Consider the following 16,451-nt stretch of genomic DNA (forward strand, 5'->3'; position numbering starts at 1 on the left):
TACAATTTTGGTACAATATAATATTTTAATGATTTTGTATAATTAAATAGTTGTATTATTATACATATTTATTGTAAGTTAAATTATGGTGCTGCAACACCCTTGTAAATTCTTTGACTATGTATGTATTTCATTAATTCCTGCTATGTAAATAAACAACAACAAAAAAACTATAATATTAAGATTTTTAATAAGGCCCGCTAAAGTTTGGGCGCTTAAGATTTGGCAAAAGCAAAGCAGACATCAAACTTATTGCACGTTAGCGTAAATTACATGTAACGCACACCTGCAAATAGGTTCAAATTTGTCATCGCCTATTATATTTTTAATCGTAAATGCGAGCAATAATGTTGCACTGTGCAAGCCTAATAGATTTCTGCTTGTTTTATGTTCTCCTGACACCAGGAGTTAAAAAGCACTTTGCTTTATTAAAGGTCAAGGTCTGCCTACACTGAAACAGAAAAGGGCTCATGTCTTGATGAAGTTAACGTGTAGTCACATTCATATTCCTGGTCTTATTGTGAACGATTCATCAGTGCATGTTATTCCAAAGATATTCAATAAACGTTTGTCTCCGTAATCATAATATAATAACTTGCTCCGCCTCTGAGAGAGTGCAGGCTCTTAGAAAATGTTACCCAATAATCAATTCGCTATTTAGGCATTAAAATCTTGCCAATACTTCACCCAATAATGAAAGTAATAAAGGTTTCAGTGATAATCTTGACAAACTTCTGATGTAATTTCAGGGAATGAAGTTATCACAGTTAACACACCGGCGTTTGCAGAGTCTGTCACAGAGGGAGACGTGAGGTGGGAGAAAGGTAAGGCAACGCCTCTTTTGTGTTTATCAGCTGAGCTTTAGAGACATCTGTCCTGTTTGTACCATATTCACCCTGTTTCACCTCTCTGTCCAGCTGTTGGAGACACTGTCTCTGAAGATGAGGTTGTGTGTGAAATTGAGACTGATAAGGTAAGAGCAGAACACAACTGTTGTAATTTTGTGTGTTCCAGGGAGTTGTATAATGTTATTAAGGTTGACACGATACCACACTTTAAGTAGTCGCAATCAGTAGCTGTGAACAATTGCACTTTTGTTGATACCACTTTTAATACCACTGCAAAAATTAATATGCAATTGAACACGCTTCATTTCAAAAAGATAATAATTAGGGCTGCCAATTTAACGTGTTAACTGCGATTAATTATATGAGAAATAACGCATTAATAAGGAATTTCCCAAACATGGAGCAATTGAAGCTTGATGTACCACCTTGATTTTTTTTTTTTACGAATCTGCGGCAGTAGGGGGCAGTCAGCTCAGCTTAAAAAGACAGCTTTTAAGAGTAGAGAGTGAGTGCGTAGACCAACCATTAAAAATAGCACAGACAGAAGTAGGCCAAAAAGAGGGTTATGTTATTTTGACTTCTAAAGACATTTCTTTTTGTATTGTCTAAATGCTTTACTTGTCATACAATGTGTATATATTAGGTAATGTATTTGAATGATCTGAATTACATATTGTATTTCTAATTGTTATATGCTAAAGTAACTTTATTTGGGGGCCTTTCTTACCAAGTATTTATACATGCAATGAATTTGGTTAATTAACTGGCATATCATGTAATTAATTTGATCAAAAATGTAATCGATTGACAGCCCTAATAATAATATAAATATTATCAAGTGATAACAATGGCACGTTTCCTTCAAATATTTCTCAATTACTTTATTAACATCATTTTAATTAAAATTAATAATGTCACATATAAGCTCTGTTCCATTTTTACCACTTCATGAGCACATTTTACTGAAAATTGTTCAGTTTATGGAAATCTCCAATTTATTGCTATGGAACGTTCTGTAATGTTTGCAACTTGATGCCATCTGATCCATGGCTATACTGCCATTTTTGTGTATTCTGTGTTTGATTTATTGTAAATACGTATATAGTTAACTCTTTTCCGTCATGTAGACGTCGGTACAGGTGCCCTCCCCCGCTGCAGGAGTAATCGAAGAGCTGCTGGTTCCTGATGGTGGGAAAGTAGAAGGAGGAACTCCTCTGTTCAGACTCAAGAAAGGCGGTCAGTCACGTGATCTGTGCACCACTAGATTTTAACTCTTCTTTTTTCGACATTTACATTCATACATTTGGCAGACTAATCTCCCAGTCGAATGGATATACTTTCAAAACGGTATGTTTACATGTGCAGTTATAATCGAGCTACAGTCTTGGTAATTGAATATTTGAAGAAAGGATGTCAGCTGTGGAAGTGATAAATACACGTCTCACGTCACCTCTGTTTTTCGGAGTATGAGGTCAACAGCGAAGCCAATTTTGATGCGATTAAGGTGTATACATGTTGGACAAAGCCAAGCTACAATTGCATTATCTAGGTCTGTAAGTCTGACTTCACAAAATTCAGACCGGTTCAGTTTTAGTTGGACTAAAGCGCTTGCATAAAAAGACAAATTATTAGTTTTAGTCTGACTGAAAGGAAAGGTTTAAAGTGCATGGAAGCATGTGGTATTTGAGTTGCATTACTTAATGCAAGTGCATCACTGTAAACACAGTTTTTGTTTGTCAGAATAATCGATGCTGTGCAGAGCATGTTGAATTGAACCAGGAATACTCCTTTAATGCTTAAAGCAATGGTTTCTGTTAGTGCTGCTCGATTATGGCAGAATTCACGATTATTTAACGCGATTACTCGTTGACTTTGGAAACATCATGCATTTATTGAACTTTTTAAAAAAATTGTCCTTTTAACAGTGGATTTCCTTGAACTTGAAATGTAAACTGCACTGGGTAGGGGAGGAGGCTATTGTCATGTGATAATTATTTTATGTTACGTATGATTATATTTGTAGTCAAATAAAGGAAAGCCTCCATCGCACATCATTTACAGCAGGGATGCTCACACTTCAATGGAATGAGATCTACTTTTTCATCATGTTACTGCAGCATGATCTACCATGTACAATAAAGTCTACACATTATCACAATAGCAACATTTCAGTGGTTAGTGAAATTTGACCATTCTCAAAACCACAACAAATAATAACTTTAACTAATATATTAATTATGAAAGAATGGTTTCAAGTTATTAAGTAATTATTCAGGACTAATAAACAGTCAGTAATAAAAGAACAATAAAAAAAATAGCAATCAATAGAAATAGATTAAAAATAATAGAACAAAAAAATACAAATTAAGAATATTCATTGCTATTTTTAACAGCTTTAAAAGTCTTTAACAGCAGTATCTAGTATTCAAGTAAACATTCAGAATGAAATGCAACATAAAACTACTACAGGTCTTCACTGTATGATTATAATACATTAATACTTTTTAAAGTTATTCAGTCAAGAGCAGTGAGTGTTTTCTCGTTTTCTTGTTCTGGTTGTTTGATTATTATAATAACACACTAGACAGCAGCAGGTCTGTTAGTTTACATTTATACTTACAAATCTGACATTTTAATACAAATCCGCTTTTTTCTCCGCTGTTTACATTTAGACATCACTCTCTGTGTTTACATGAATACCCCACCAAGATGGGCATTTTGGTGGAAGTTTGAAATGTATTTGACCATTCAGGTGCGCATTAGCGCGAGCATTTTCGGAACACACGTGCATGTTCAGCACACACACATATGCCACCTGTCAATCAAACAGGGCACAGCTGTTACTAGATCACTAGCAAATTATAAAATTACATGCTCTTGATTACTTTCAACAGCAGAATAAGAATATGAACTTTCTAATAAGTGACACAGGCCTAGGCTATCACATATAGCTGGTTATTTTTTCGTTATTGACATTTTAATAAGTCTGCTTGTCAAATTGGGCAAGTAAAATTCTCTTTCTCTTGTCCCTTCAAAAATCCACTTGTCCCAGACAAGTGTTAATGTCGAGCCTTGATTAAATATTGTATTCAACATTCTCTGATAAAAAAAAATGTCTTCCACAGTATAGCTCCTAAAGTAAATGTACATTGTTTTAAAGGAGTTTTTTGGAAAACAAGCCAAAAAAGACTAATCAAAAACATATTTTGTTCCAGTGTATTAATTGCTAAGACTCTCTCACCTTTGTTCACTTTGAATTCACAAAAAACAAACTCTCTTCTTAATAGAGCTTGAATCGGCGATTGTCTTCATGATAAGATACACACAGTGAACGTGTCACATATATTATGATTCACTATGTCGCGAGCCATCACGTTATAATCTAGCTGCAGCAAACGTGTCGGAGTGATGAGCGTCCCTGCGCCTGAGTGTGCATCAGACACGAGAAGATTCAATCTCTTCCCTGGTCACTTCACGCAACTCATAGACACTGCACTGACCGCACTGAGAAATACCAGTTTCGGAGCTTATTTCATAACCCGCTTCCTTATTATTTGAACTTTAATAAAAGATGCTTAAAGATATAACGCCGGGGTGTTTCATTGCGATCTCTATTTTTTTTTTTTCCATAATTGTTAGAAGCCAAAATCGTAATTGAAAATAACATTTGATTAATCGCCCATCCCTAGTCTCTGTCATCATGTTGTTCTAACCCTGTATGACAACTGTGCTGGTCACTCTTTTCCATGGAACTACATTGAATGGGGGACTGAAGCTTTTAAGCAAAAGCACCATAAAACTATAATAAATGTGGTCCATACAACTTATGTGCCATGTTGTAATTTTTCTGAAGCCATATGTTAGCTTTGTGTAAGAAACAGACTGAAGATATAAAGACATAATTTTAATTTGAACTATTCCTTTACAGATTATTTTCAAATGATCATGTTTTCCATCTTCATAATAACCATCAAGTCATAAATCAAGTAGCCTGTCTGTCTTTCTGCCTCAGGAAGTGGTCATTATTAAAAATAAGTGATTGTTTAGACCGCACACATTTTCTGCTGCAGTGGTTTACCCTCTGACTTTGTTTAATGTTTCAGCGGTAGAGGCTAAGACAGCGACAGCACCTCCTCCTGCAGCTGAAGCTCCTGCAGCAGCCCCTGCGCCTCCTCCTGCTGCTGCTCCTGCTGCTGCTGTCGGGCCCATCCCCACCTCAATGCCCCCGGTGCCCCCTGTGCCAGGACAACCCATCCAGTCCAAACCAGGTCAGTCACTGTCATTAAGGCACTGAGCTTGAAGAGCTTAAATCTCATAAATCAAGAGTTTTGTGATTGAACAACACTTCAGTGAAGTTCCTGTAGTTCAAATGTTTTAGTAAGTGCTTGTAAAGGGGCCTCACCAGACATCTGCCACACTTTTGATTTGTAGTTTGAGGTGGTTTTCTTTCTGTATATGATGTTGATTTCAATTAGTAAGATCTAGCATGATACTTCTAAATGTTAATGAATATATTGTGTCAGATGTTTGTCACTGAGGTACTATACTTCAAGGATGGTACAAAATTATCATAAATGTCTCTGTGTATGTGCAGTTTCAGCCATCAAACCCACTGCAGCTCCTGCAACTGCGGATGTAGACACTGGTGCCAAACCGGCCCGATCAGAACACAGGGTAAGACATCACCCACTCAATGATTAACATATTATACTAAACATAATGGCATGTGTACTTCATATGGTTTTAGGTTTGGCAACATCAATCTAATTAATCATTCAGCACATAAAAGAATAATTTAGGGCCTAGCACACTGTAATATTAATCCAAATTTTTTTTATTGTATTTTTTTTTGGTCATATCACCCCGGTGGTTAATATAGGGAAAGTAGTACAGGAATTTCCAGCTGTATATTTTTTTTGACCAGTAATAGGAGCAAAGAATCCAATTAGTGACTTTATTGAGGCTTGGTCTCAATATAATCAATGCCAATTTTAGTGAAGATTCAACAAACAGTCTAGCAGGAGTCACAAAAAATTATTTTTGAACTCCACATGCCCACATTAATGCATAGAGAGAAGAATGATTTTAAAGGCAGTTATTCCAATTTAGGAACTACATTCCGGACTTTATGGTGGTGATACTGTACATGGCAAGTTTAATTTCAGTATGTTAAAGGGAGTTTGAGAGACTATCTCCAAATTTGGCAGCTAGGATATTGAGACCCACCCTAATCAGTGTGCAAACTTTTTTACTTTTTCATTTACCTTTTCATGTGTTTTTGGGTGCTAGTATGAAATGGCAGCTTGTGTAATTGTTGTTTATTAGCATGATGTTTAAAACCCAAATTTAATGCATTTCATTTCACAGAGACATAATTTAATGCATGCAGTATTGTTTTATATACTGGTTATCATCTCCATAGCTTTGCTTTATTCTGTGTTTTTATTGCAGGTGAAGATGAACCGCATGAGGCTGAGAATCGCTCAGAGACTGAAGGAAGCTCAGAACACCTGCGCCATGTTGACAACCTTCAATGAAGTGGACATGAGGTGTGTGCCTTTTTGAAAATGAACAACATTATAGACTTTGGCAATATTTAAATGTATTTTTAATGCTCCAGTTAAAGGTTTGGACACACCTACTCATACTTTATTATGACTATTTTCCACATTTAAGAATAATAGCAAATCAATGAAATAACATAAATGAAGGTATGGAGTTAAGTCATAAGTCTCTTATGTTTTAGATTGCTCAAAGTAGTTCCCTTTAGATTATAGCTCTGCACATTTTTTAAACCCCATTGGAGTTTCCATGTATGCGGGACACTTGTTGGCTGCTTTTTTCTATTTTCTTCAAGTGTTCCATTTAAAAAAAAAATAAAAAAAACTATATATTTTGTAAATATAATTGTAGTTTTATAAAGAAAATTCACAAGCACAATTATTCACTATTCAAACAAGCTTTTATATCAAAAGGTGTTAAAGACCATGAGAAACAACATGTGTCAAGTGTGTCTAAACCAAGGGTGTTCAACAAGGGGTCTGCGGTGCCACTGTTATGTATTTTATTTAGTTAAAAGTCCCTCAACATGTTGAGGTCCTCCTCTTGGAGTAATCCTCATATTCGCAGCGCACATCCTGGTTTATTTAGATTTTTACATTTTTAAAGTGTGAAGAAACCGCACCAGGCAATCAGAAGCGTGCATAGCGGACAAACCATTTGCGCAACCATGCTCATCATGAGCCGCTGATAGCGTGATGGAGATCAGTTTGAGCAGCGCTGCAGTAGAGGGTTGCACAAGTAAGCGCGTCAGCTTTGCGTACCATAGGGAACACTTGGGGGGAGTTCACTAAGAATGAATTGCGCCCATTAAAAGCGCTAGTTATATGCATGCGCTGTCTGCGCTTGTTTAAGCTGATGATTCACTAAAGGAATTCTGCAGATCAGGCAACAATGCAAATGTGCCAACAAAATCGCTGCTGAACGAAATTTGCTCGTGTTATTCTGATCTTGCAGGCTGATTCGGAGCGCTTTATAACAGAGGACGCAGCAGACCTCCGTGATCTGACACACTTTGGCAGGACTGAAGAGCATCATTGACTAATTTAATTATCTCTTTAACATGTTCTTGACTACACCGCGCATCTGGATATATGCCAGTTTATTAAGGGTTCACCGATCGATCGGCCACCGATCTAAATCTGCCGATCTTCGTCTTAAATCTGTGATCTTTTTTGCAGCACGCAGGGAATCATATATATACACTGCTACTCTAATGAATGAGCGCTTGCACAGCATTTGAAACATGACTGTGGCCTCTGGAGTTGTTGGCAATTCTAAGCATTCAAGAATTTAAACTTTCAGACATGCTGTATTTAAGATGAATATGCTTAGTTGTTTTAAAAAAAGATGTAAGAATTACACTTGTATGAGTTTTAAGTTGCCCATTTTCTAGAGTCATTATGGTAGTAATTGCAATCAGCTTTCAGCTTCACTCCCTTCAACATGTGCGCTCTCCAGGTGCTCTCAATATCTCATCAGTCACTCATCCCAGCACTTTTCTGTGAGGATCACAATTTAAATCAGATTAATGATGGTCGCAATACCACTAATAAGAGCAATTCAAGTTTAACCTTAACGGCACCATGTCTTCATGCAGTTGCTTAATTAGTAGTGAACAAAATGCCAGTGACGGTAATCAAATCATTGATAATAATAATTTCTCACTGGAGAAGTTAAGGAGCTTGTATTGGATATACACCGATCAGCCACAACATTAAAAGCACCTGCCTAATATTGTGTAGGTCCCCCTTGTGCCGCCAAAACAGCATCAACCCGCATCTCAGAATAGCATTCTGACACGCCATTCTTCTCACCACAATTGTACAGAGTGGTTATCTGAGTTACTGTAGACAGTTTGAACCAGTCTGGCCATTCTCTGTTGACCCCTCTCATCAAAAAGGCGTCTCCGTCCACAGAACTGCCACTCACTGGATGATTTTTGTTTTTGGCACCATTCAGAGTAAATTCTATAGACTGTTGTGTGTGAAAATCCCAGGAGATCAGCAGTTACAGAAATACTCAAACCAACCCATCTGACACCAACAATCATCCATGCGATTATCTAATCAGCCAATCAAATGGCTGCAGTGCATAAAATCAGGCAGATTTGGGTCAGGAGCTTCAGTTAATGTTCACATCAACATTGTCACAATGACCATTGATAGTGACAACAGAACTATTCATAAGCAATTCACAGTGTAATTTTAATGTAATTTTACTGTGTGGGGCATACTGTGTTTAACTGCAGCGTATAACTTGCAAAAGTGTGCTAAAGGGCACTTTATAAAAAATCGGTATCTGCTGGTGTTAGTGTTATAAAATCAGTGATTGGTATCTGCCTCAAATTTCCTGATTGCTTTACCACTACAGTTTATAAAGCTCTTCTTCATCTGATTAATATTTGATTAATTACTGCTGTTACGATCGATATACATTTTTTTTTTTACACAAACATTTCTTTTAAATAAAATGCATTTTACCGCCTGCTTTCATCTGGTGGTAATGGCGCGATGCAAATTACTATTGGGCAATTTTTGTTAATGAAGCATAATCTATATTAAGACTAATTAACGTGACAAGTGGTGTGTTTGCATGGAAAGGAATGATGATGACTTTAAATACTTAAGACACAGCACAATTTCAGCACTATCTGTGCCTGCTTAAACTACATTGCGGGTAATTAGTAAATAAGATGCAGCTTTTTGTGCTGAAATACCCCGCACAAAAGTGGCACAACTGTTTGGTGAGTTCACCCCTCAATTGTATACAATATGTAACTGGGTGTCCCTGCTCCGTCTCTGTCCTGAGAAAGGTTGAAGACCCCTGGTCCTGTATAGTATAAACCACTGACATATAGTAAAGTCTGGTCATGGCCAGTGAAAATTTCGCTTATTGTCCAAACCTGATTATCAGCTCTGCAATGCCCATCCAAATGGTTATAGATTGGAATCTGGTCTACGGGAAGAGATTTGTGAAACCAAATCCCCACTTAAAGCATGGAATGTAAATATTTGGTCCTAATGTTGGTAAAAACAAAGATAAGATGGATAAAATGTGCTTTATTAATTTACAAGGAAACCTTAATGTCCACGTGCTCCCTCCCTCACCTCTGAAGAGGACACTTACAGGACGTCTCCCCAGCGCAAATGGCCATATTGCCTTTCAGCCGCTCTAATCTCGTTGGCATTGATGGGGGTGAGAGGAAGACTCCGCAGGGCCGGACGGTCTGCAGATGAAGGTGCACGCTCCGTTGGCGGCCAGCGAGCATCTGCCGGATGTCCCTCGAGAGCAGCGTGTGAGCCGTGTGGAACGTTATGGCCTATTATGACAACCCAATAAGATTTAAAGGGTTTGGAAAGTGAAGATTTTTATCGTGTCTTCTCTCCTTTCTCAAAGAGCGTGTCTTGGGACGGCGTTAATTCTGTTAGCGGAGTAACCGGAGAGGCTAAACGGCGTTAGAGACAGGAAAATAGAGAATTACCAAGAGCTACAGCCCAGCCTTTTTCATTTTTACTCTCTAAACATGGGCAGCAACATACTTGATCGAAGATTTTTGATTTAGAAAGGAAAGTTACCTTGAATGCCACAAACCACTCCAACCAAGTTGTTGCAAATCAGATGTCTTCTCATTGCTGGCAGGTTATTGTGTGACTTTTTTTTTATTTATTTATTTATTTTTTTTGTCAAAATCATGATTTTAAGTTAAAATTCATATGAATGTATAGATTAAATTACTGTGGCTGCTTCTGTGAAGCGCCTTTTAATGGTGGATATGCTGTTTTAATCATCTATTAAGCATTATATAATGTAATAATGTGTGTTAATGTTAATAAGTTAGTATCTGTGGTTTATGGTGAAAAAAATATATGTAGTTTCTTTCTGAACTATTGACAACTTGATTCAATTGGCCTGTATGATTAAGTAGACCATGTAATACACATCCTCACACATTTAACACACTTCTAAAGCCTGAGAAATGTGGCAAATAAAAAACAAAAACTCAAAAGTGCTTACATTATTGGTCAACATACAGCAAACTATAATATTAGACTTATTGAATATGCAAACTTAATAACAGCCGGTTTCAAATGAACACATTTTTTACTGTATTCAAAATAAATGCAAAGACATGTTTTAGAAGTATTTCATTATTTTCATTTGCATAACCTTTCACAAAATTGGTGGTGGAGACGGGGTCCCATTTATCCCGTTAGGTCTTACACGGTTGTCTCGTTCATAGCAGTTCATCGTTAAATATGGAGTGGAGGTGGTGTAGTGGGTTAAAGCACTGAACTGGTAAGCAGAAGGTTGCCAGTTCGATCCGCCGGGCCACCACCATTGTGCATCCGCAGGGCCACCTCATATTGGTCCCAGTGGTTACAGTTTGGAAAAAAAATATAGCCGTTTGCAATCAAAGTTTGTGAGATTGCTCTGAGAAAAGTTAAAATCTACCAGCAGTGACCGCAGAGCAAATAGGTCTTAATGGAGTAGACGTGATAACAATGAGAGTGGTCCGTGAAATATCACAATTACTGTCAAATCCTGAGTGTCTCCTGATGTCCAATAATTTTTGAAAACAGGGTGTTTCAAATTCACAAATGTTTCATCTCAATTTGAGCTGATTAAAAGCATTTCTTTTCTTTGGTGCCAATTACTGATGGGAATATAAATTGAATTTAGAAATATTGCAAACCAAAATAAATGTTGAACCATATCGAGGCGAAATTCCATGTGATCATGAATGAAACCCTGTCAAACATCAAAATCTCTGACTCTTTTTGTTCCACACTATTTACATGGTTTGCACAAGGTCTTTGAAGTGCTTGAGTATAGCTTCTAGAAATGTAAATATTGGAATACCTGGAAAATCCTTGTTTTGTTAATGTACTGAATTGCTTGAAATTACAACGCAATATTTCTTCCGTGTAGTGTTTGTCCATCAAATATAAGGTCCACGCACACCATCTTCAGTGAATAAGGTGTCTTTTAATATTCTTTCTGTTCTTTGCCATCAGTTGTTGATCAAAAAGTAAAAAAGAAATATTCATTCCAACACACAAAGCACGATTCTTTAAAGAAACTGTGCGACTCCCTGAAAATATGCGTTCTTTGAACTGCCGGCTTTCTTAAGGTCAAAGTAAACTTTGGTTTTGCTTCGAACACCTTCGTCTTCGGTTCCGTTCAAAAGAGTATACTTTGAAAGGCTGAGCACTCCACTGTGTGCGAGACAATTCGTCATGCAAAAAACAAAGTATACTGAAGACTTTAAAGAGACAGTACCATTTTAGCACTATACAAATAAATGTAAACTCAGTGTAAATACTTCTACGCATTATTACAAACATTTGACAGCTGATATCATTATTATATGCAATTTCATAACATAATATTGATTGATAGAATGCCGACGACCACAGAAACAGGGCTTTCTATTTTTGATTTTTTTTTTATAAGATTCCAGCTTGTCGCTGGAATCTTATCGTATTATGTCTGGTTAGGACAAAGTGTAACAGTCCAGATGAAAAACTTTTCAAACGAAAGAGAATTTCAAAGGCAGCTGGCAACAGCAAACAACATAAAACAATCAGTGATGAACATCTAGACAGGCTTGAGGGCGAAAAACAAAGAAAACAGTCGGAGAACTGTCGAAGAGCCCTCACCGCTGTTGGAGGGTCGTGATGACGAGGAGATATGGTGCGGTGGTACAGGAGCGATTTGCCAGATGTTGGAGGAGCTCGCTGCCGTCCGCCAGGGTGCAGGGGAGCTGTCTGCCGGGTGGCAGAGGAGCCTGCTGCCGTCTGCCGGGAGGTGAGGTCCAGTGCCATCGCCCGGTGTTGCAGAGGCCTGAATCTGGCATTGGAGGAGTGTGACGAGGAGGGGGGGATCGCGGCTGGGCTGTGATGAAGCATGCCTGGCGCTGAGTTGACTAATCAGCGGGAGAGAGATAAGGGGGGGCCGGAGATGCCAGTTCGGGAGAGAGAGACGCACGAAGCTGTGTGTGTGAATTTGTTTGTTTTGCAGTTTATGTTTGAGTTCAATTTCTTATTAAGGTTTTACTTTGTTCAGCTGGTTCCTGCCTCCTCCTTACCCATCTTAAGAACCTTGTTACACCCTTATGAAAGTTTACCATTGTTCTTTCATTGTTTAACATTGCCATTTGTAATAAGGCCATAACCACAGATCAGCTCCACAATACTGTGGTTAGGCTAATGTATAGCAGATAGTCTTTCTAAAAAAATAACTATAATATTTGTTATGAAAAATTTGCCTACACACATTAAGAAACCTTTAACAACAACTTTCACAGTTAATAATTCCATGGAGTACAAAATGAGATGTTAGTTAGATTAAACCATTTAGTTTGCTTGTACCATTCCATAAATGGAAAATACATAATCTTTTTTCCATCTATAGATAAAGAAATTCCTCCTTTCTGTTTTAAAAAACCTTGTAATCAATGTTGGTGCATGGCACACTGTGGTCTCTTTACCTTGTCAGTGCTGTTTCAAGTCAGGGCTGTCTAGCAGTTTGAGAGGTTCAACTTCCTCCATATAGAGCTTTTTACTAGAAAGTTCTCTGTAGAATTAAAATGTGTCATAAGTTTTGTGGTATCCGCCGGCCACTGCGATATCGTGTGAAGTCTGACTGAATCACGCAAGTTTTGCTCTGTGCTGTCCTATAGCCCTGTCTCTATCTCTGCAGCATGCTGGTGTGTGTACTGTTCTGGTTTGCACGAAAGCGTGCTTCATTCGCCCATGGAGGTGCGAGTGTCAGATGTGAAAGATATCTGGTGTGATGTTTATTGCTTACAAAGCGTTGAACGCGAGATGAATACAATTACATTTGCTGGGGCTACCTGCCAAAGTGGCTAGCAAGAGTAATGGAGTTACCTCCCACGGCTGATTTCTACACGCACTGGGTGGATGATAATGTCAAGCCCTGTTCATGAGTCAGTGAGTGTGAACTTTCTCAGAAACATGCTTCTGCACATCAGCAAGGTAGTTGGGTTATTCAAAAGCCAAGCATTCTCTGTGAAGCAGCGCAGTTCAAATGCTGTCAGAGCTGGAGAGCAGGCAGATCATGTCTGTCACTGTTCACAGGTGCGAAACAAGCCTGAAGCTACCGGACACAATCGTTATAAGAGAGAAAGCAATGGAGATGGATCCTGTTTGGAAACAGAATTTCAAATGGCACCAAAAATCTAGCCAAAGATCCCCAGGAAAAAACAAACTCTGCTGACAAGCCACTCCATGCACTTGATCTGCTCTTTTCCATGTTAAACTTCACAGTCAGTGGAAACATGCAGTTTAATTTTAACCATAAAACATTGCCAAATAAATAAAGAAATAATTTAAATAGAATGAATGGAATAAATACATAGAAAAGTAGAATGGATAAAAGAACATTGATACTTGTTCACAGGCTTTTACGTTTCATTTATTGCTCTCTCTCGTTCTTTTTTTCTTTCTTTCTCTCTTTTGCGAACACACACATACTACCTTGTTACCCCAATAAGTGCTTAAAAGCAAGATTAAACAAGATGCTGAATATGAACAATATCATAATATATAATAAATATTACAATGTAAATAATTTAGATGCATTACATCATATACATATAGTGTGTATATTTATATTCCCCCTCTAAACAATGTCACTGAGCTAGGCTAGAGATAGAACCAAGTGAGCTGTCCTTTGCAACCTATCATATTTTTCAGGACATGTTTCTCTTATAGTGAAAGGTATCTGAGAAACTCTTAATATGAACATTCATATTGTGTATTAGAGAACTCTGAAATTCCAATTTGCATTTTGCTCACATTTTTCTGAAATAATAATATATTTAACAGGGAAGGTCTCTACTTAAGGGAAAGGAGGAGGTGGGAACTGGCTGAGCAGTCAATTTAAACTTTTAATGGTATAAAGAAACTGAAGCATAACATAAAACACAGACACACACACAGCGGCCGCGTGTGTCTCTCTTTCGAACTGGTGCCTCTGGCTCTTCTTTATCCCCCTCCCAGCTGATTAGAACAATTCAATGCTGGGCATGCGTCCTCACGCCCGGCCACACCCTCCTCCTTGTCACACTCCTCTACTGCCCGATTCAGGCCGGGGAAACTTCCAGAAAACCTTCCTGGAGGGGAGGTGTTGCCCTTCCGGACATCTTTCTGCCTTCAGGTCTTCCCCACCTCTCTGGAGCCCTGGGAGAGAGGAGGGGAGGGAGAGGGGAGAGGGAAAGAGTGAGGGGGAGAGATATAGAGAGAGAAGAGAGAGAAAAACTTGCTCGCCGGTTCCTGGACACAGGGTTGCTGGTCCTTAGCCACTTCAGCGAGTCCTCTGACCCCTGGCGGATGGTCACGGCTCATTCGCTTCCTGGCGGACGCCAGCGGTTCCTCCGACTCACAGCGGCCGGCAGAGACTCCTCCACTTCCCGGCAGATGGAAGCAGCGAGGACTTCACGACAGCACATCACTCCTCCTTCCCGGGTTTCGGCACCAGTTTAACGGGGAAAGTCTCTGCTTAAGGGAAAGGAGGCGGCAGCAACTGGCTGAGTAGTGAACGTAAACTTTTAATGGTTTAAAGAAACTGAAACATAACATAAAACACAGACACACACACAGCGGCCTCGTGTGCTCTCTTTCGAACTGGTGCCTCTGGCTGATTAGGACAATTCAGCACCGGGCGTGGCCACGCCCTCCTCCTCGTCACAATATAATAATAATAATAATTTTATTTACAGTGAATTCAGAAAGTATTCAGATCTCCTCTTTTTTTTTTTCACATTTTATGTTGCAGCCTTATGCTAAAATGCTTTAAAATATTTTTATTCACATCAATCTACACTGCATACCCCATAATGACAAAACAAAAAACAGATTTTTGATAACTTTGCAAATTTATAAAAAAGGAAAACTGAAATATCACATTGACAAAAGTAGTGTAGTCAAAAATACCGGTACTTTGGTACCAAGTTGATACTAAAATAAAAACGATACCAGGGTTTCTGCAGTACTGGTAGAAATTGAAGAAATTGTGACAAATATATTACAACTGTATAGTAAAATGTAATATTCACAGTAGTAGTAGTAGTAGTAATAATAATTAAGCAATATATCACAAGCATGACCGCTATTAAATAAAAGTTTGGCAAAAAATGCAATGACGTTGAAAAGTTCTACTTTCACATGTTAAAAGTTTTAAGAATTAATTGATTAGACACCATTTTGATGATGAAATAAAACTGAACTCTAAAAAAAAAAATGGAACATAATTATTAAATTGTTAAAAATAACTAAACTGGTGTGTTCAGTAGCACATTATCATATTAGCATATTTTTGCTGTGGTATCGAAATTGGTATCGAAAACCTTGAAATTTCTACTGGTATCGGTACCGACTACTGAAATTTTGGTACCGTGACAACACTAGACATAAGTATTCAGACCCTTTGCTATGACACTTGAAATTTTGCTCAGGTGCATTCCATTTCTCTGGTTCATCTCTGAGATGTTTCTACACTTTGATTGGAGTCCACCGGTGGCAAATTCAACTGATTGGACATGATTTGGAAAGGCACACATCTGTTTATATAAGGTATCACAGCTGAAAATGCATATCAGAGCAAAAACCAAGCCATGAGGTCAAAGAAACTGCCTGCAGAGCTCAGAGACAGGATTGTGTCGAGGCACAGATCTGGGGAAGAATACAAAAACATTTTGGCTGCATTGAAGGTTCCCAAGAGCACAGTGGCCTCCATAATTCTTAAATCGAAGAAGTTTGGAACAACCAGTTGGGGACTGGTCAGGGTTGATGGAAAGCTGAACGCAGCAAAATACAGAGATACAGTGCATCCGGAAAGTATTTACAGCGCTTCACTTTTTCCACATTTTGTTATGTTACAGCCTTATTCCAAAATGGATTAAATTCATTATTTTCCTCAAAATTCTACAAACAATACCCCATAATGACAACGTGAAAGAAGTTTGTTTGAAATCTTTGCAAATTTATTGCAAATTAAAAAACGAAAAAAAATCACATG

The 16,451-nt window shown here is 38.1% G+C and overlaps 1 protein-coding gene across 2 annotated transcripts in view; it reads left to right on the forward strand.

The window, feature by feature from the left end:
• LOC127455380 (dihydrolipoyllysine-residue succinyltransferase component of 2-oxoglutarate dehydrogenase complex, mitochondrial-like) overlaps positions 1–16,451 on the forward strand; it is a 41,755-nt gene that overhangs the window by 9,934 nt on the left and 15,370 nt on the right. For both annotated transcript variants that reach the window (XM_051723235.1, XM_051723236.1), the window contains exons 5-10: positions 750–824; positions 918–973; positions 1,976–2,084; positions 4,952–5,116; positions 5,443–5,522; positions 6,300–6,397. In XM_051723235.1, coding sequence (XP_051579195.1) covers positions 750–824; positions 918–973; positions 1,976–2,084; positions 4,952–5,116; positions 5,443–5,522; positions 6,300–6,397 — 583 coding nt within the window. The remainder of the gene's footprint in view (positions 1–749; positions 825–917; positions 974–1,975; positions 2,085–4,951; positions 5,117–5,442; positions 5,523–6,299; positions 6,398–16,451) is intronic.

The sequence above is a fragment of the Myxocyprinus asiaticus genome, chromosome 17, assembly GCF_019703515.2.
Source record: "Myxocyprinus asiaticus isolate MX2 ecotype Aquarium Trade chromosome 17, UBuf_Myxa_2, whole genome shotgun sequence".
Lineage (NCBI taxonomy): Eukaryota > Metazoa > Chordata > Actinopteri > Cypriniformes > Catostomidae > Myxocyprinus > Myxocyprinus asiaticus.